This window comes from Pinus tabuliformis, chromosome 9 (assembly GCF_031772625.1).
Source record: "Pinus tabuliformis cultivar Carrire ecotype Pingquan chromosome 9, CPIR1, whole genome shotgun sequence".
Lineage (NCBI taxonomy): Eukaryota > Viridiplantae > Streptophyta > Pinopsida > Pinales > Pinaceae > Pinus > Pinus tabuliformis.
The window spans coordinates 900,288,493-900,309,006 of NC_142307.1; the positions used below are offsets into that span (position 1 = coordinate 900,288,493).

General features: G+C 41.5%; 1 protein-coding gene across 8 annotated transcripts in view; it reads left to right on the plus strand.

The window, feature by feature from the left end:
• PAS1 (FKBP-type peptidyl-prolyl cis-trans isomerase family protein) overlaps nt 1–20,514 on the plus strand; it is a 434,604-nt gene that overhangs the window by 189,187 nt on the left and 224,903 nt on the right. For all 8 annotated transcript variants that reach the window (XM_089446138.1, XM_089446141.1, XM_089446137.1 and 5 more), the window contains exon 8: nt 2,951–3,009. In XM_089446138.1, the coding sequence (XP_089302264.1) occupies nt 2,951–3,009 (59 nt within the window). The remainder of the gene's footprint in view (nt 1–2,950; nt 3,010–20,514) is intronic.

Below are 20,514 nucleotides of genomic sequence, written 5' to 3' on the forward strand. Positions count from 1 at the left end.
CCTTTACGTGCCCTCTTCAAACTGGATGAACTAGGGCCAAAAACATGCTCATCTTCAATTCCAACAAGAAAACTAAAGGATTCTTCAAAACTAGGCATATGCCCTTAAAGTTCAATGTCATTGAAAAGAACATCATTCATTTTGCTTTTGCTAATGTTTTTTTTTTAATTTTTTGTTCTCACGCATCTCTTCTAAGTAGGATTCAATAAGAAAGAGCATCTGCTCATTTAACTTATCAAAGACATTTTAACAAGGTTCTACTTGGCCTTGCCAATGTGCTAAGTGTTGTTTAATCCTATGGATCCCCCACCTTTAATTTTGTTCCCACACTAGTTTCATACTTCTGCTCCATATTCATCCAAATGGCAAAGAACCCATGCTAGATCATTCTTGTTTTCGGGGGCCATGGCAATTTTTATAGCTAGAAATAAAATATGCATACAAAACCCTAGGATTCCTTAATTTATAGGAAAAAACAGGAATGTTTTAAAGAAAAATAGAATAAATATAGATGCTTTGACATACCTTGAGAATCCTTCCAAATGTTGAGAATAATAGTAGCTCTAAGTAGTAGAAAAAAAGAGCTATCTAACAGCCCTCAAGAATCTGAAAATGGTTCCTTCAATCACCTCCAAAAACTGCTCAAAAATAGCCTAAGATCTTTGGGGAAAAAACCCATGAAGCAGCGCAAAATTTCCCTAAGAAACTCAGTGCAAAAGCCCTTTAACCAACTCTCCGAATCTGCTCAAAACAACCCTACAAATATCTCTCTAAACCCACTCAAAAAACTCAGCTTAAGAATTTCAAGAAGCTGAAATGAACAGTGTGAATGAAATAGAGGAGGGGAGTGGGGTGTGTTTAAAGTTTAAATAGCTTATAGGGGGCCTAGGGTTGCTTTGGAGGTGGGCCATCCCCAGTGCAATCGTCCTCATCGATCATGTAGGTTAGGGAGCAGTGGGATGAATTTTGTAGGAGCTTGGCTAGAGTGGTGAAATAGCTGAAATATAGCTTGAAATACGTTTCATGGCTTGGATGGTTTAGTGGAAGAACTTGGTCCATGCAATGCTAGAGCTAAAGCTTTTGATAACAAAACATATGAAACTACATAAGGATACTTCCTCCTTTATGGCATTGATGATCTCAAGGGAGAAACTTGAAAGGTTGCTCACTGTGATTGAACATGGAAAACAGAGATTTTGAAGAAGGCATGGAAAAATGATTATGGTGGTAGAAAAGAAAGTTGTTGTAGGTGGGAATTCTCCAAGTAATAGGTGAGAATTGTCTCCTCGAAAAGTTCTTGTGCACCTTCTTTTCCGAGGAAAGCAATAGCAAACAATCAGATTGTATACCATAAATCTCTCCAGCAATCCCTTGCACCATCCAAGTGTCACTTAAGAGGGCACCTCTCCAAGTGAGGGTGATTGTGAACATATAGAAAGATTCTACTTTTAACCATGGCGAACGATTGCACACCTCCACAAGACATGTGCCACTAATTCTTCTTTTTGACATGGAACACAAAACGAATGAGAGATTTTTTCTTTTACTCAGTCTTATTTTAATTGCCAAATGCTGATGGGACACCAACTAACCCAAATCTTTATATTTAAATGATCTCCTTGCTTTCTAGAGAATTTGAATTCCTTTTTGTCACTTCTCTTCAGAGTCATAAATCCACACTTACTATTTAAGCATGGAGGAACAGGAATCTCAATTCTCGAGCTATTATAAAAGTTCTTGGTGTCATAATTGAAGGAAGCTTCCCATTGCCCAGCTTCCAGTCCCTCTAATAAGGTCCTGGATCTTGAATTTGGAGTTTGAACCAACAACTTTTTGAAGATCATTCTGCATTAAAACAGAAATATTGGTTTGTCAGCTACACTGTGTCTTTGAGCATTGAATATCTCCACGTGTGCTGTATTTGTTGTTCACTATTTAAAAATCTCTTCTCTGAAAGAAGCCTTTTCTAGCAATCCTCTTCCCAGGATAGCTAAGTATTAAGCCAAGTTAATCCCGGGGATGGGGGGTAAGTCTAGACGGGCCTTGATGCCTAATCCCATGCACCTATTGTGCGCGTGAATTCCGAATGAAGATAGTTTGTGACCAATTTCCAGGTAGCCTAAATTCTGTAAAGAACTACTCATCCTGAAATTCGGAGTCTTGGCATTGGGACACATCTAAGTAAATTGTACATTGTTATTTTATATCTTCAACTTTATTAATTGATATGGTCCAAATTGACTTTACCCTCAAAAAATGGAGAAATGATTCTCATCTTTGTGAACTATGGTAACTATCAAAAGAGTGGCGTCTGTGATTCAGGGAAAATTCTAATGATGAAAATTTATTTTAAAGTTTAGAAACCTTGGCAAATCTTACCAGTCCCTAATATGCAAAATGTAAAATGTTTTACAATATTTTTATAGAAGTACTGAAATTTCTAATGATTTTATATTGTTTTTATAAAATATACATATTGAAAATTTTTAAGGTAAAATATTTTACACTATAAAATTTGGGTGAATTATTTTTAGAAAAAATGGAATTAGATTTTTATTTTTTTATTAAAGCATGAAAAATTAGCCCACCTGCAAATATTACCCCTAAAATTTTCCCTACCATGATTATTTGATTTTGTAATGGTTTGTTTGTGTAAATGGCTTTGTTTATAAAGGTAAACTGTCTACATCAAAAATATAACGAAAAACATGCTTTAGATGTTTGTAAGAAATGAATACTTAAATAACTTTATCTGTGAAACTTGTTGCAATTTGAAAGATGTACTTTGTGGCAGAAGTGTATTTAGATTTTTTGTTTTTAGATACTACTATTCAATAAGAGAAAAGGAACTGCTTTCTTATTAACCCATCCAAGTGTAGTTTGGTTTTACTCTTTTCTTTGAATTAAAGTTTCCCAGTTGAATTATGAGTACCATTGGTGCAATTATTAGGTTTTGACTGAAGGTGAAGGTTGGGAGACAGCTAGGGAGCCATATGAAGTCAAAGCTTGGTTAGTTTTAACTTCTCAGTTTTTTCTTCCTGCTTCAAATGTATTGCTACTTTTGTTTATGTATAGTTATAGTTGTTTTCTTTTCCTTGCCTCCTTTGTTCAAGGTTCATGGTGGTTTTTTGGATTTCTCTTTGCGATGGAGTACATATATTGGCTTGTTTCAGTTATTATTTTGGTCAAATAGTAAATGTATAGATCCCTTTTATTTTGTGCTTTCCTAAAGCATATCCTGTCATCTTTGCAGCAGTTACCAGTTTGGATCAATGCTACATTTATCATGTCAGCTAATATGTTGTCAAGGCCCTAGAATCTAACTTATCTGCAATTCGAGGAAAAATATCAGCAAACTTAAAATAATAAAAAATATTCATGGAAAATATTGGAATAGAGTGGAAAAATATTGGAAAATGTTGGCAAATATGGGCAGAATATCATTTTTGAATATGTCAATATATTAGGGCGATATTATTGGCTTAATTTTTTTTCGATATATTGCAATATTGCTGATATTATTGCAATAAATGCAACTATGATTTGGTTGGATCATTTTAGAGTCAATTGCATCATTAAATGAAGATTAAATATAAAGTTGTCATATTAGCTGAACTGAAACTTCTGATTCATTCTCTTGATTCTTCATGGGGCACACACACTCTCTTGTTTTTGCCTGGTCTGATTCTTTTGTAGTAGATTACTCTTTCCTTATTGTTGAGAAATCTAGGGGAAGCAAATTAGGTGATTTCTCTTACTTTGATAACTGCTTGTGGTGTATTTTACTTATTTAGCTTCTTCTTTCACTTGATTATATTGAGTGTTCTTTTCATCAAACAACTACCAAACCATAAAGAACAATAAAAAAAGAGGACACAAGATATAGGTGATCAGCCAGGGCCAAAACCTCTCCACTTGAGAGAAAAACCCAGAAGAATTCTTCTCTTCTTTCTAGAACTTCAATTGACGAATTCCAAGACATGAGACCCTTAACCAAGACACCTCCAAGACTGTGTCAAAACTACTCCTCGATGTGCTTCTCTTCTTTCAAGTCAACGCTACTCAAACTTATTTCACAGCCTCAAATTTTGGCTCTTCTTCAGAATTTCTGCTTGTTGTAGCAGCTCTGCAATTTCACCCTTTTCTGCAGTAACCCTAGTTTACACGTGAGGCTAGAAAATGGACTAATTTGCTTCCTTTCTTCTTCGCTTGACTTGACCTCTCTTCATTGTTATTTTGTATTGCAAAGGAGATCTTTCTTGGCATAAAACTTGACCCTTGATGGTGGCTGCAATACAATACATGCTGCTGCAGAAGGATGCCCTAACACTTCGCACATGTGGAGAATATAGGCCAGAAAAAAACCAAAATATGGTTCGCTCTTCCTTCCTTTATCTCTCCTTGTCTTCACTAGGTATTAGGCTTCCTTTTTTTTTTGCTTGATCGAACTTCTTGATGAATGAAAATGAATGTCTCCTTCAATGAGGCCACGTCCTCCTTTATATAGGCTTCCTAGGATCCCTTAAGAGGCCAACATGTCCTTATAGAAAGGCCGACTTGCCCCTTTGTGAAGGCTGACTTGATCTTTGCACCATGATGAAGTCTTGGAGGGTCTTTTGACTCTACTTGACTCAAATAATTTTTTCTTTCCAATATGTAACATGCCCAAATGGGTGTTAAATACACGACAATGACTCAATTGACCTAGAAGCACTCTATGGGTGCTTGACCTAAAAATAAATTTCCCTTGAGCATGAAACCCATGCCTCAAGAACAACAATAATACATTCATTTTTCTCTTTACGTAAAATCATGATTACATATGTCATTATGAAGACCGAACCTAGTTACACATTTCAACACTCCCTCTTAACTAGGGAGGTATTCATAATCCATACAAGGTACTTGGACATTCTCAATTTGAAGAATTCTCATAAGAAGAGTTGGATTGGTAAGCCATCTCATAAGCTACTTCCTTAGCTTATGTTAAAGCATCTTATTAACCAACATTGTCACGTAGAACATTGTCACGTAGCAAGGCCTTGACTTACAACTCTATCTCTCCACAAGATCAGAGCACAATGCTGGCGATACCAATGATTAATAAACATTGTCATCATTGTCTCTTAAGGCACATACCCCATCAAGGTGTCTGAGAATTCTAAAACTAAAATCCTATTGCAACAACTAGAAATTATTCTTCTAATTGTTAATTAATTGAACAATTTATCTGCTACAACAAATATCAAATAAATCACATTGCAATCTTCACAAATAAATATGGCAGAAGAAAATAGCACTGGAAACTAGCACTGGAAACTGAGAAAATTTTAGCACACACACAATAAAAATGACATTGTTATTTTTGGACACTTATCCCCAGAAAAACCCAACTTGGGAAAACCGGTGCAACAGTTGAGGGTTTTTATTATTAAGCAACAGTGAGAAATTCCAAGTACAATAATCTGGATGCCGAAACTTGGCTATCCTACAGAAAAATACTGGCAAAAATCTAGTGAGGAATTTTTCTCACTCACAGGCAAATCTGGCTATGAAGACTAACCTCTGAAACCCTCTACGAATTGCCCTGCATCACCCTATGTGTGGGCTCTGCGCAAGCTCTAATCTGTACGACCTGAATCTCAATCTAATCTGCTTCTTCTGTTTGCCATTGACTCTGCAAACGCTTCTCCCGACCTCTATAAAATTCTTCTGTCGCCAAAACTCTAAAACGACTCCCCGAATTTGCAAATCAAACTGCGTTTAGAGGCTACTGCGCAGTCCCTGCATTAGCCTCACTGTGGCTCTGCTGCCCCTTTGCAATTGCACTCACTAGATCTGGAATACTTCCTCTAGCCTCACTGTCCCTGCCCCTCACTATCTTTGATTTCTCATTGAAGCTCAAACTCTCCAGCAATTGACTGCTATTACTCTAGAAAATCGAATTCTCCAAGTGACTTTGGTGCATTCACCATCACCACATCGATCCCTTCTTATATCTTCCTGTAGGGACTCCAACAACTAAGATTAAATCTTAATCGATGGCTCAGATCATTTCTGGATCGATCCATGTGATTTGCTAGAGAATTCTCACCTTGAATTAATTAATCCTGATTAATTAACCATATTCCCTAATTTTAGATTTAGGAAATATTTAAAAATCGTCTAATAATCTAATTAAGTCATCTGTAGGTGGAATTTCCAAAAACGATTTTTGGGTTTTGGAGATCTCATGTATTTTAGCCTCTCCACCAAATTTCGTGGCTAGAACACATTCAATGCTACAAAAACTAACAATCCCTCTTATCGAGGATTGTGAAAATTCCAAATTGGAATCTTATTGCAGCAACTGGAAATTATTCTCCTAATTGTTAATTTAATTGAACAATTTATTCACTGTTTGCTACAACAAATACTGAATAAATCACACTACAATCTACACAAGTAAAACTGTGGAAGAATAAACGCTAGAAGAAATGCTAGCGCACACATAAAATAACACAATTATTTTTGGACAAAAGTCCTCGAAAAAACTGAACTTGGGAAAACCGGTGCAGTATCTGAGGGTTTTATTATTAAACAACAATGAAATAATATGAGTGCAACTGGATGCCGAAACTGGCAATCCTACAGAGAAATACTAGCAAAAATTTGGAGAGGAATTTTCCTCACCCCACAGGCAATCTCCTGGCACAACTTGCCTTCAGAATTTTGACCCTTTGAGCCTTTGCGCTGCTTTGCGTAGCTGGCTAGACGTCTAGCCTAAGAATGGATTCCGATGAAGTCGTTTTGCCTTCTACTGACCAGAAAGATGCTTCTCCGACACTCTAGGACTCCTTCTCGGTCTCTGGAACTGAAAACGTCAAGCTCTCCTAGCAAATCGACTTTGCCTCTAGAGGTAACTGCACTGCCTCGACGTCAACCTCTATGTGGCTCTCTTTCCTCTCTACAAATGCGCTCATAGGATCTGGAAACCTTCCTCCGGCTTCACTGTCTCTGCCCCTCTCACTACTTCGATCTCAATAGCTCTCTCCAATAACTAACTGTTGCTACTCTGGAAATCGATCTGCTTATGAAATCAAACCTCTCAAGTGTCTTCTCCATCACCACATCAACCCCCTCTTATAATCCTCTGTTGGAGCACCAACGACCAAGATTAAAACATAATCGATGGCTAGGATCATCTAGGAGTCGTTCCGTGTGAGTTTCTAGATCATTCACGCCTTGACTTAATTATTTGTGATTAGTTAACCATATTCCCTATGTGTAGACTTAGGAAATATTTAAAATTGGTTAATAATCTAATTAAGTCATTTCTAGGCGGAATTTCCATAAACGATTTCTGGGTTTTGGAGATCTCATGTATTCTATCCTCTCCACAAAAGTTCAAGGCTAGAACACATTTGATGCTACAAAAATTAACAAGGATTGTGTTCTCTCTAGTGTTGCACATTCTGCCACAACACCCTGTCTCTGTATCATCTCTTGTTACGCTGCTGATATCTGGCCATATTGCCCACCAACCATTGTGCAACTCTGATGCTGCATCTGTGCTGCTGTTGACACTGCTATATTGCTGCCAACTCTACATTTGCACTGCAACAACCTCTCATTTGTTGTTGTTGCAACTGCAATTACTGCAAAGGAGAAGCATTCAAAATACTTAATCATCTGTGTTCAGTATGATGCATCTGTCTCCCGAGTCTTTGACTACTACTTACTACTGCACTGTCTACTGAAGACTCTACATTGCTGCTGACTCTGCACTGCTGTTAACTCTGCACTGCACCCTCTAGCATCTGATTTCTACTCGTATGCAACAATTACTCTGGAATTTGACTGCATCAACTGCCACTAATCCATCCTGCTACTGAATACTGTGGTCCCTTGTAGCTAGGTAATGATCCATGAGGTGGACTCCTCAAGGACCCTACCCAATCTCTATAGCTCTCTAGGGCTACAACTCCAAGTCACCCCACCTCAATCCTGAAGGTATGGCTGCCGTCATCACGAAGTATTCCTCGAACCTGGAGGGTAGTCTATCTATCTCAGCATGTGTTGCTGCCTGATCCCGCTTCTCCTGCTTGTCCTTCTTTTTGAAAGGACAATGGGTATTATAGTGGCCAAACTCGCCACACTTGAAGCACTTTGCCTTAGATAGGTCCTTCTTCTTCTTCTTCAACTCCCCCTGCCCCTGACTGGGACCCTTTGATGCGAGGGCCACATTCTCCTCCTCCTTCACACCCTTCGATCCGATGCTACTGCTGCCATTGATGGAGCTCGCCTCAACTCCTCCTGCTGTAAGTCAACCCACATTCCGCCCCATCATGGTAGCATATCTTTGCCCAATATACTTTGGACGAAGACTTTCCAATCCTCCGAAACACTGTTTAGTGCCAACCATACTAGCTTTGAAGGTTGAGGTGCTGCGCCAACAACTGCAAGCTGGTCTCGAACCTCCCGAATCCTGGTGAGGAAGGGATCTATGCCTTCCCCCTTCTGCATCCTGATGCATCTCAACTTTTCTTTCAGGAACATCTTCCGCTGCTCGAAAGTACCTTGGTATAGCGTGGAGAGAGCATCCCACATCTCTTTGGCCGTTCCCTTGGCCACTATATGTGAGACTACATGATCTGGAACTCCATCTAGGATCAACCTCTTCGACCTCGCCATTTCCTTCCTGTATTCCTTGAGTTGGTTTGCATCCTGGGGAACTTGCACCACATTATCTTTGTAGGCTTTCAGGCCATATTCATCTAGAAGGAAGTACATCCTAGCCTTCCAGACAATGTAGTTGGAAGCTCCATTCAACCTATCCTGGTCTCTAAGCCCTGCTGTGGCCATCTCTGAATCTGTCAAAAACTCCCTCTTTCCCTCTGCTTGGTTGCTGCTCTATTATACTTGCTTCCTTCTAAAGTGAGGAAATCTGCACTCAGCGACTTCCAACCTGCCTGGAAAATCGAACTTCTGAGACTTGAAGTTCCTTGAGAGAAATTTTCCCTTTGCTGTGTGTGCTTTTCTCTTCCACTCGACGTTGGTTCTTCTACTGCAAAACCCTCTATGTCCAACCAAAAAATCTTCTCAGTGAAAAACTGAGCTACTGCTGCTTCCTTTGCTTGCTGGAATCACTCAATTTGGAAGGTCAAATTTTTCTGCCACTCTGCGTCGAAAAATCGAACTTCCCCAAGCAACTCGGCCTGCCTGGCAATGGACTACACTTTCTCTAGGAATTTCAGCCTGTTGCTCCTAGTGAACAACGAAATTCCCTCTTTCGCTTTTGAGCTTCCCGACTGATTGCTCACGTCTGATACCATGTGAGAATTCCAAAGCTAAAATCCTATTGCAGCAACTGGAAATTATTCTTCAAATTGTTAATTAATTTAACAATTTATTAGCTATGACAAATACCAAATAAATTACACTGCAACCTTCAAAAATAAATACCGTGGAAGAAAATAGCGCTGGAAACTAAGAAAATTCTATCCCACATACACAATAAAAATGACACTGTTATTTTTAGACAATTGTCCCCTGAAAAACCCAGCTTGGGAAAATCGGTGCAACAACTGAGTGTTTTTATTATTAAGCAGCAGTGAGAAATTCTGAGTACAATAATCTAGATGCCGAAACCTAGCTATCTTGCAGAGAAAATATTGGCAAAAATCTAGTGACAAATTTTCCTCACTCCATAGGCAAATTCAGCTCTAAAGACCGACCTCTGAAACCCTCTATGAATTGCCCGAATCCACAAATTGAATTACCTTTAGAGGCTACTACGCAGTCCTTGTGGCAACCTCATTGTGGCTTTTCTGCCTCTCTGCAAATGCACTCATTGGATCTAGAATACTTCCTAAGCCCCTGGCAGAATGGGGTAGCATAAAGGAAGAACAGGGCGATTGTGGGGGCAACGAGAACTATGTTACATGACCAGGGGCTCCCATTTATCTTATGGGTTGAGGCTTGTAACACTGTAGTGTCTCTACAAAATAGGAGTACTCACAGAGTGTTGGGGAGGATGACTCTTAAGGAGTTTTTCTTTGGGAAGAAGCCTAGTGTGGAGCAATTGAGGATTTTTGGGTGCGTCACATATTCTCACATTCCAGTGGAGAAGAGGACAAAGCTGGAACCCACCACAAAGAAGGGCATTTTTGTGGGTTATGGTGAGATAGTCAAGGCCTATCGTATTTATCTTCCTGCCTCGAGGAAGGTAGTCTTGAGGCGAGATGTGATTTTCGAGGAGGATAGGGCCTTGAGGCTATCTGGAGAGGATGATCGACTAGAGCAGGAAATTCATGTGTAGAGGAGCTTACCACAGGTTGCACCACGGGGTTCAGGATGTACAAGTACTAGGTCATTTGGGATAGGTGGATCATCAACTTCTAGGGTGGCAGGGCCACAGGTTTATGGATCACCAAGATCTGGATCACAGAGTACAAGATCACCACAGATCACTGGGGAGTCTTCATCAGGGCCACAAGATCCAAATGATGAGGAGGAGATTCCCACTCTAGTTCAGGATGCTTCTTCAGGGAAGAAGAAACAAAGATGGTTGGTTGAGATTCTGAAGGAAGCACAAGGGAAAGTGGGGAAACCCAAGTGGTCGGTGAGAGAGAGTAGATTACCACAAAGATTTTCTGGCTATGTGGCAGATGTTATAGAGACAAAGCCATCTACTTATGAGGAGGCTGCTAGTCAATCGATTTGGAGAGATGCCATGGTAGAGGAGTATGCCTTTATCATGAGGAATGATGTGTGGGAGGTAATGCCTAGACCCGAGGGGAAGTCAGTGGTGACGTCCAAGTGGCTCTACAAGATCAAGCATGTTGCAGATGGCAACATTGGGAAGTTCAAAGCTCGGTTTATGGCTAGAGGGTTCTCATAGATAGAGGGAGTTGACTATGAGGAGACCTTTGCACCCATTGCTCGGTATACTTCCATCAGATCATTGATATCTATAGCAACATAGACGGGGTGACTGATTCACCAAATGGATGTGAAGACCGCCTTCCTCAATGGTGTTATACAAGAGGAGGTTTACATAGAGTAGTGACAGGGCTTTGAGATACATAATCGAGAGACTCATGTGTGCAGGCTCAAGAGAGCCTTATATGGATTGAAGCAGGTGCCCAGAGCTTGGTATGAGTGCATTGATGCATACTTGTAGCAGATCGAATTCCAGACAAGCGAGGTAGATCCAAACCTCCATTACATTGTGATTGGTGAGGATCCACTTATTCAGGTACTCTATGTAGATGACTTGTTCATTACAGGAGAGGAAAGGATGATAGCCTAGTGCAAGAGGGACCTTGCTTCAAAGTTTGAGATGACTGATGTGGGGTTGATGCATTATTTTTTGCGTTTAGAGGTGTGGCAGGAGGAGGGGCATATCTTCATTGGATAGAGCAGTTATGCAATAAATATTTTAGGAGGTTCTGAATGAAATCAAACTCTCTGAGAATCCAATGTTTCATGATCGGTCCAAGCACATTGAGATTAGGTACCACTTCATCAGTGACTGGGTTCAGAGAGGAGCTGTTAAGCATGACTACATTTCCATTGATGAGCAGATGACAGACATTCTCGCCAAATCCTTGCCAAGGGGCAAGCATGTATACTTCAGAGACATGATGGGAGTGGTGAGAAACAACTTCCTTGGTAAGAGGGAGTGTTGAAAAATTAAAGAGGGTACCAAGGAAGTGTTTCCTATGGTCTTTTGGTCTCTAGGCATAGGAAGACACTTTAATAACTTTTGTGGTGGACTTGAGGTGTTATAATTAAGTCATGAGGGGAAAATGTACTTTTAATGTACTATGTACCTTGTACTTTATTATTAAAGTGACTTGTGTTATAAAATCACTTTATGAGGAAAAGTACATGTGACACTTTATAAAATTAAAGTGACTTTATATTTTAAAGTTCACTTTATGAGAGAAAAAGTGACCAAGGAGAAAAGACATTATAAAGTACTAGGAAGCCACTTAAAGATGGGGCCAATGTATGAGGGGTCCAAATCTTGGGAATTAATCTTAGCCCTCCAATCTAAGATCTCAAGATTAAATCATAGCCATCCATTCCTAGGGATTCCCCCCAAGCAAACAAAAGGAGAAAATAGACTGTCATTTGCCTCCTTCGAACTTGTTTTGCGGAGAGAAGAGAGCAGCCATGAGAGCAAAGGAGAAGTGGGAGTTTTGCTTGAAAAAATCGTGGAGCTAGCTACAGGTGAGATTGAAGGCACATATTTTGAGTAGGTGGAGACTTCTAAGAAACTGAAAATTATCAGAGATAACTGGCACAAATTCTGAGGTTATTTCTAGTCGTTTGCAGGCATAAATTCGTGGAGGGAAGGGCAGATACTTCTGCACAAATCCCAAGGCTGTTTTCAGCAGTTAAAAGGAGGCTCAAATCATAATATTTCAGGGAGGGAAATCTATGAAAATTTCATGAGTATTGCAGACAGTCAGAGGCATGAATTTCAAAGTGCTGTAGCTGAGAGGAAGGGCTTGAATTTCAAGAAACAGGCCCAAGATTTCAGACACGAAATTCAAGGCTGATTTGACCAGTTCTGGCTCGAATTTCTAGGAGGTTTTGACTGAAATTTCAGGCTACAAGTTGACTGTAAAGGGCACAGAAATCAGTGCATCAGGTGTATGAGATTCATCAGTAAAAGGGGAGATAAGTACCTTGTGAATTTACTGTGTATGCTTGTTTTCATAAGCAAAATAAAACTTCTCTTGTGCTGGGTTTTCCTCTCTGCGTTTTGCCCTAGTCCTTTGACCAAAATTCCCAGTTTCCTTGTGAATTAAATGCTTGCATAATTTCCATTAGTTTCCTAAATTTCTTATCAGCTGAAAAGAAAAGAGAAAAAGTAGAAGCACTCTTATATGTTTCAAATGAATGCTTGATTTCTTTATATCAGCATGCCAAAAACATGTTAGGTGGGTGAAAATCACAAGAAAAATTTGTAAAACTGGGTTAAGGGTGCACTGTGCAGGTCATCTAATTTCTTCACCGGATTCAATGAATTAGATATGAAAAAAATACATAAAATAATTAGTTTGTAATGAACAATTTATTTTTAAGATTTCAAACCATGATTCCAAACCACTGGAGACAAAATATGCAAAGTTTGTTCTTCTAGAAACCATGTAAGGGTGAATACATCGAAATGGTACAGAGTGCAATACATATCAACAACAAATACATAATCAATGAGGCTCTAAGTGGTCTTTAGGGTCCAAGAAAGATGCTACAAGTTATTGGGCCACTAGCCTACAACAAATCACTGATCAACATGATCACTTATCAAACTCGTCATTGATTCACCACTACTAGAATTGGGATCATCAACAAGAGCTACATAAACATCATCTAACCCAAAGTCTTTAGACTTGGATTGCCCAACCTTATAATATGGTAAAAATTGAAAATTTTTAACCTGCCTAACCAATGATTTTGGTTTGAGTGAAGGGTTCATCTCCTCAACCTTATAATATGGTAGAAAAAGCTTAGCATGCCTAACCAATTATTTTGCTTTGGGTGAAGGATACATTTTTTTAAGGGCATGGTAGAGGAGTTCAACAATCAATACCACCAACATCAATGAAGTTCAACAATCAATACCATCAACATCAAAGTACATAAAGGGCTTCATGCTTGATAAAGTGCCAATCCCATACCCTCACACATGACATAATCAAATGGAAACATTGCAATCCCCTAAATCCTAAGATCTTGAAAACAATTAAGTTTGCTGGATTTTGAGTGAGATCTAAAATTCTAGTTTTTCCATATAAAATCCATTGAGGTCAGAACCACTCTCAAACATCCTGAGTCAATTCATAGTAATGTTAAAAATTTAAGTCAAAGGACGACTTTTACTTTAAGAATTTAACATTACCATTGATTGCCAATATTGCTAGGATCGATGTAGTTTTTTTTGTTTAGGTTTTGGGTTTAGGAGGGGGAGGTTTGGTTTTATGGCCAAGGGGGACTGTTTTGGAAGGAAAACAACCCCAGGTTTCCTCCAAAACAACCTGAAAAATCATCATCAGTGGTCTTGAACTCCCTCACAAATGTGAGATCCAACTGGGTCGGTTAGGGTTGGAATTGGCCGGTTAGGGCCAGCTAGGTACCAAACCGGCTGGTTTGGTACTTAACTGGTACAAACCGGTCCTCCTACTGGGTTTTTCTACTGGTTTGTTATTTGGGCTTTTCTGATAGGCTGGTTTGACTGGTTTCTAATTCAGACTTGCTGGTTTGGTACCTAACTGATACCTAAAGGTCCTTGGATCAGGTTTTTTGGGTAGGTTAGCAGCACAGATGGTCTGATCAGCTTGTTTGGATGGTTTTGAGTTCAACCCGGCTGGTTTTTAAAGCTATGCTTTAGATGTTTAGATGTTTTTAATTTGCTGATATTTTCTGATATTTTGGCCTATGTTGCCAATATTTTCTTTTCCCAATCCTCGGCGATATTTTCACCAACACTGTTTGCAACATTGTTCAAGAGAACTAGCAGCAAGTTTCCATCAATTGGATGAAAATCACAAGATGCAACATTGTACAATATAAGTTGTAACAGTGCCCAAATGAAATCTCATGGAGAAATGTGTCTCCAGAAGCACCTGCATCAATCCAACCGTACTCCTACACCTTGTTCTTCCCTTGTATGATGAAAAGTACTTTGGTAGCATAGAACAAGGTGCATGGCTGCCAAGTCTTTCCCATCAAACCATAACTTCCACTGACCTCTGAAGATCTTCTGCTGTGCTGGTGAGATAAGAAACCTCATGAAAATGTGGAATATGACTTTCATTTTCAGTCGGTAACAAAGTGCAATACTGGGAAGCTAGACTGATGAATCAGGGAGCATGTACATTTTTAATTATATTACTACTAAAAGTATGTAGAAAACAGGCATTAAAGAAACTGGTTTTCTTCATTTGAAATCCATGAGAAAATTCTTGGAGGACAGTGTTGTAGGACACTTACTTTTCATCAGAAATAACAGCTGAGGGTGTGCATCTGCGAAATTTTTATTGACTTTTTGTTTGCTGTTAGTCCTGCAAACAATGAGGGACTTATTGTCTGTTTGTAATACTCTAAATTCTGTCATTTCTTTTATGGTATCTATCTGGTTTTCTATAATTTACATAGTTTGCATACAGCTGTTATGAATTCAAAGTGTTAGATATGCCTTTTAGCATGTCATTATGATGCATATAGATTTGTTGTTTGTAACAGATATTATTTTAAAAGGTCTTGACTTACGATTTCCTTGACTTTAATGTTCCAAACTAAGGAAAATAGTGCTATGCGAAGCAAATAATAAAAACAACACCATAAAATTGAAACATTTAGCGCATACCCATAAAAAGTCCAGGAATATCCAAAAGCTGAGCCATTTTATTATAATCTGGGAGAAAAGTACAATAATGTGGAAATGGTTCCCCTGGGCTTGCCGCAATGGCAACCGTGATCAAACCTAGGTGGTAATATGTCAAGTTCAGATGGCACAATAACTGCTGCAATGATGCCCTATGCTGCCCTTTGAAGCTGTGTTGTCTGCTGCAAGGATGTTGCTGGAAACCCCACCTCTGGTGCTCAGAAAATTACGGAAAATTAACCTCGACCTCTCCACCAAATACCTAGAATAACCCACGAAAGAATTGGCCAAACGTTGACCTCGGAATTTTGGCCCAAATTTCCCTTAGCTTCTCTAGCTGCTGGTTGAGTTGGGACCCCTGTTTGACCCCTCAGATCTACCCATAAAATTCTATAAAATTAAGAGTGTTATCCTTGTCCAAAACCCAGAAAACCCAGAAAGGGTTTCCCGTGGTTGCAAACTTCAAAACTTGACCCTACACAGCTTGGCCCTCCTCCAATTTCGAATTTTATTGCTGTGACCGATCCTGTCAATCTCTGCTCTCCCAACTCCAGTAATCCTCCTCAAATGGCCCTCCAAGTGATCTCCTACTTCTCCCGGCCAACTCCAGCTCTGCAATTCCTTCCTCTGACTCCCACGTGAGCCCAGTGATGGCTCTCTACGCATGCCCAGGTGACTATAAATCGAATTGCTCCAACGCAGCAACCTCCTGCTCCAAAAATCTCCTAGAAGGTTGATCCTCCACTGTAGCTTCAATGCCCAAACTCCCTTGGTCGTTGCTGCCCGGATGAACCCATAAGCAACACTTGCGTGTTCCCCTTTTGCGTCCTCCAGAAACACGCACTGGATGAGACAAATGCTGAATGATATGACTGTGAAACTCCACTGGCTCTCCTCCAAGGTAGTACGAATTGCCTTCCTAGGGTGGCACTCGAAGTCCACCGAAGCAAGGGTTGAGATCTCCGCTCGGAGACACTTGTGTGCTAAACACCACAATAACCCGGCTAAGCAGCTCGAGCAGCTAAGGTTGAGTTCAATATGTCAAAAGATAAGATCCTGAAATGAGGAGAGTTGCCTTCCTTATATAGGTTTTGTGGAGTTTCCCTCCATTTTCTCTCCATCGTGGGTCCCTCACTTAACCATCGATTTCCCTTCCATGCAAATCGAACTAGGGAATGCATATTTTGCTAGAGTCGGTGGCCCCCATGTACAAATTAACCACATCGAAATAACTTCTACTAAGTATAGCCTCCTAATAAAATCGAATGGGCCCCATCACCTCCAAAATCGACCCCAAAATGTAGAAATTAATCCTGCTCCAAAATAATTTAGGAAGGGACATTACAATCTTCCGCTCCCAAATGTTGCTTGTCCCCAAGCAACTTCAGTGCTGGATGTTCAAGTATATGCTCGCCCTCCCAAGTAGCATCCTCATTTAGCAAGCTCCTCCAATGCACCAAAAATCGCTTGTCCTCAAGCAATGGTTGAGTAAGCATCCTCTCTAACTACTGCTCCCCACTGTCACTACAAAATGTGCCAAGGTCCCATATGTGCCACTGGATCGTGCCTGACCTCTTCATTGTCTTGATATGAAAGAATCCTTCAATACCAGGATCCGAGGCCATCCTGTCCAACATGAAGCTCCCCTCGCTTCACTCACTATCTTGCCCGGTTCAAGTACGAAAAGTCCCCTGCTCCATCAGTGACTCACTAAAGCCCGACGAAAGATCTGTATGATCTCCCCCTATAGTAGCCGACGCATCCCTAAAGGTTATTGAGCTGTGAAGAGCTGTGATGCCCCAATTCCCTGCTGGTCCCAAAGTGTTGCCACCATGCTAACGTTGCGCTACTCTGACCATGTCATACTCCCCATCGTGCGCAGACAATATCCTCCTCTTCTGGAACTCGATGGTGGAATACTGAAAGAGGCGAGACACATCCTACCTAGGCATCTCCATGGTGCCAAGGCCTACCCATCCAAATCTAACTCTGAACCTTTGTAGCAACAGAGAATGTTTGCCTCCCCATATGATGAAACCCTCTGTGAACCCCCATGTGTTATCCCCAAAGCGAACTATATCACTCTCTTCCACGACTCTGCCCACCATGAGTGATCTATCGATCAACTTAATCCTTGCATCCCATAGCTAGACATGCTGCGGCATAGCCTTGCCAATTGATGGAATCCCTCTGGCCCTCATCTCTAGTCCGTGCATGCCACCCATATATAGGCTCCATACATCATGAACTAATCTGAGGCATGCTTAATTGTCCTGTGCTTGTCACTGTGTAGTACTGATGACCACTGGAAACCACGTGTGCCAAGTAGCCACCCCCTAAATGTAACCAATAGATGGGTATCCGATACGTGCAATCAGCTCAGTGTATGCAGATATATCCTGCTCTTGTCAACCATCACCATTGGTTCAGCTACCCGCCCTCTGGAGAATGTGCTGACACAATGTCAGGGATCCGGATACATACTGGACAACTGTCTCAGCCGTACACGGTATCTTCTGCTCATGCATGGTCCAGACATGCCCTGTGGAAAGAGTGACACATGTCCCCCCTGTGACCAACTCCCTAGGCATAGTACTAGTGATGAACAATATGCCATCCCTGTCGGTGATCACCTCATCCCTCGACCTGTGGCCGTCAACTCACGCATCGACCTGATGCCCCCGCTGAGAAGCCTCTCCTCTATCGCACCAAGTGTCATCCAAATATCTCGGGTGAGCTCCCCGTCCCATGCTACTCGTGCCTTATGTGTCAAAGGACAACAACCAGATCGCCTGTTCCTGTAAGTGATGTTGAAGAGGGTCAGGTGTGTGAGTTCCCACAGATACCATCAAGTATCGCTCATTTGTGTCCCCATCTATCTTGAGTGAACTACACCCAGAGGTATGCTCGGTGTCTCCATCCATGGGTATCCCTAGAGGCAACACTCCAAGACCTCGTTGTGCAGCACCATATGCCCCTGTGTACAAACGATCATTCCTATACACCTTGACATGCCATTGTACACCGCGACCTACCCCTGTACACTGCTGGATACCCTTGGCTATAGCTATGTCATTCTGTACTGTCCTACTCCTCGCATGTGTCACTGCACCTGTCACTCCCTGCACGTACTCAATGCGATGTGAGGCACTCCCACTCCACAACGTAGTCCAACATACTACAACACACCACCATGCATCTCCATGCCCACCTGTACATCACTGCTCAACGCTAGATGCTCCCACACATCCGTGAATGTGATGGCCTAGAGCTATGTCTCTATGTGTCAGGCCACACCTAATCAATATCATCACCTCCATCATCGCATCATCATACCCTCCAGTGAATGGATCTTCACTCCACATCCTCCTTGAGGGATCCCAAGCAGTGATGCTACCTTGCGCTGCTTCTCTACGTCCCTTGTGCCCCACACAAAAGTGAAGAGTCCCCAACTCCATGTAAGGCGCCATTTGGTGGCCTGCCAATGACACCCCCTCTTAGAAACTCCTGCCAGAGTATGCTGATCACCCAGTGGTCCTGTGTACAAATGCCATACCAAGAAAACCAAGAGTTTGTCCATAAACTGGTCGGCCACTGGTGCTGATCGAGACTCCCCTAGCGAATGTGCACACTCAACTGCTAGGCCAACTGTACCATCCCGGTTGTAGTCAACCAGAATACCTGGGAAATGATAGGTAGTCCAACCCGAACCCAATGCCCGTCGACACTGCCAGTATCCCCAGTGTCTAGAAGCTCCTACTGAGCTACACCCAGGTCCACCACCTTCTCCATAGCCCACTCCACCGAGTAACAACTTAGAATCTCTTGCCACCCAACCCCAATGGACAAACTCCTGCACATAGAACAACCCCAGCATGCGGGTGTTGCACCTTGTGCGACTCAGGTCATCTCATCTCACTATCCTAGTCAATACATACAATCTGACTAGGTAGCTCTGTCTCTCTCTATCCAATGGGCCAAGTTAACCTAACATTGCTGCTAGCTCCGTCTATGTATGCGCAAAGAGGACTGCTCTCACCCTCCAATGTGCACTCTAGCTACACCAGTAGGGAATTCAACTGCTCCCCAACGTGAGTCACTTTGGCTGTGGACTCGACACAAATCGCTCTCACGCCCTCCGACTCCTCGCTCTGCTACAGAATAGCCTCACGCACTAATGTGACCTTCCTTTTTAATGCTAGAAGGTCGGCTTGAAACCGGTGGAATTGCCGTGGGCATCTATCACCTGTAAACTCGGTCACAACTCTAGATACCTCAACATCTGCTGGCATCTCATCCATGGGTGGCTCTTCCTCAACATATATGTGTGTAAGCTCTATCTTCTCCACCAAGCTGTCAATTGGGGCTATCAAAGAGGTCTATAATAAAGGTGACTCATGTGCCACTCTGGGTATATCGATGTGCTCCTCACCATCCTGTGGGTTCTCAGCGTCATGCTAAACCTCCTCCTCCGGCTCCTGATATCTGAAGCCAGGTCTCCACCAACAAAAGTGCCCCCTGGTCTCACCCTCTAATTGTCTCTGTCCTGCCTGCTCCCTTTCAGGAGATCTGGTGCCCTGATCTGGTCGACTTTCCTCACATGACGTAGATGGTTGCACCCCCACGGGCTACACACCTCTCATGTCTCTGTTATAACGGTGAGGATGGGTTTGGTCTGTCACCCTTCTCAACTTATATTGTCCTAATGAATTCTACCCCAGAATTTCTGCATACTGGGTTTCCCTTGAGCCATGGGTTTGTCTTCGGTTTCCCCTGTCACTGTGCACTAATATGCAAAGCTTCCTTGATCTTTTGGCTAGTTTCCCATAGCTGGGCCAGGATCATGCTCTGATACCACTGTAATGTTCCAAACTAAGGAAAATAGTGCTAAGCAAAGAAAATAATAAAAACAACACCATAAAATTGAAACATTCAACACCCATAAAAAGTCCACGAATATCCAACAACTTAGCCATTTCATTATAATCTAGGAGAAAAATACAATAATGTGAAAGTGGTGCACCTGGGCTTGCCTCAATGGCAACCGTGATCAAACCCAAGTGGTAATATGTCAAGTTCAGATGGCACAATAACTGCTGCAATGATGCCCTGCACTGCCCCTGTGAAGCTGT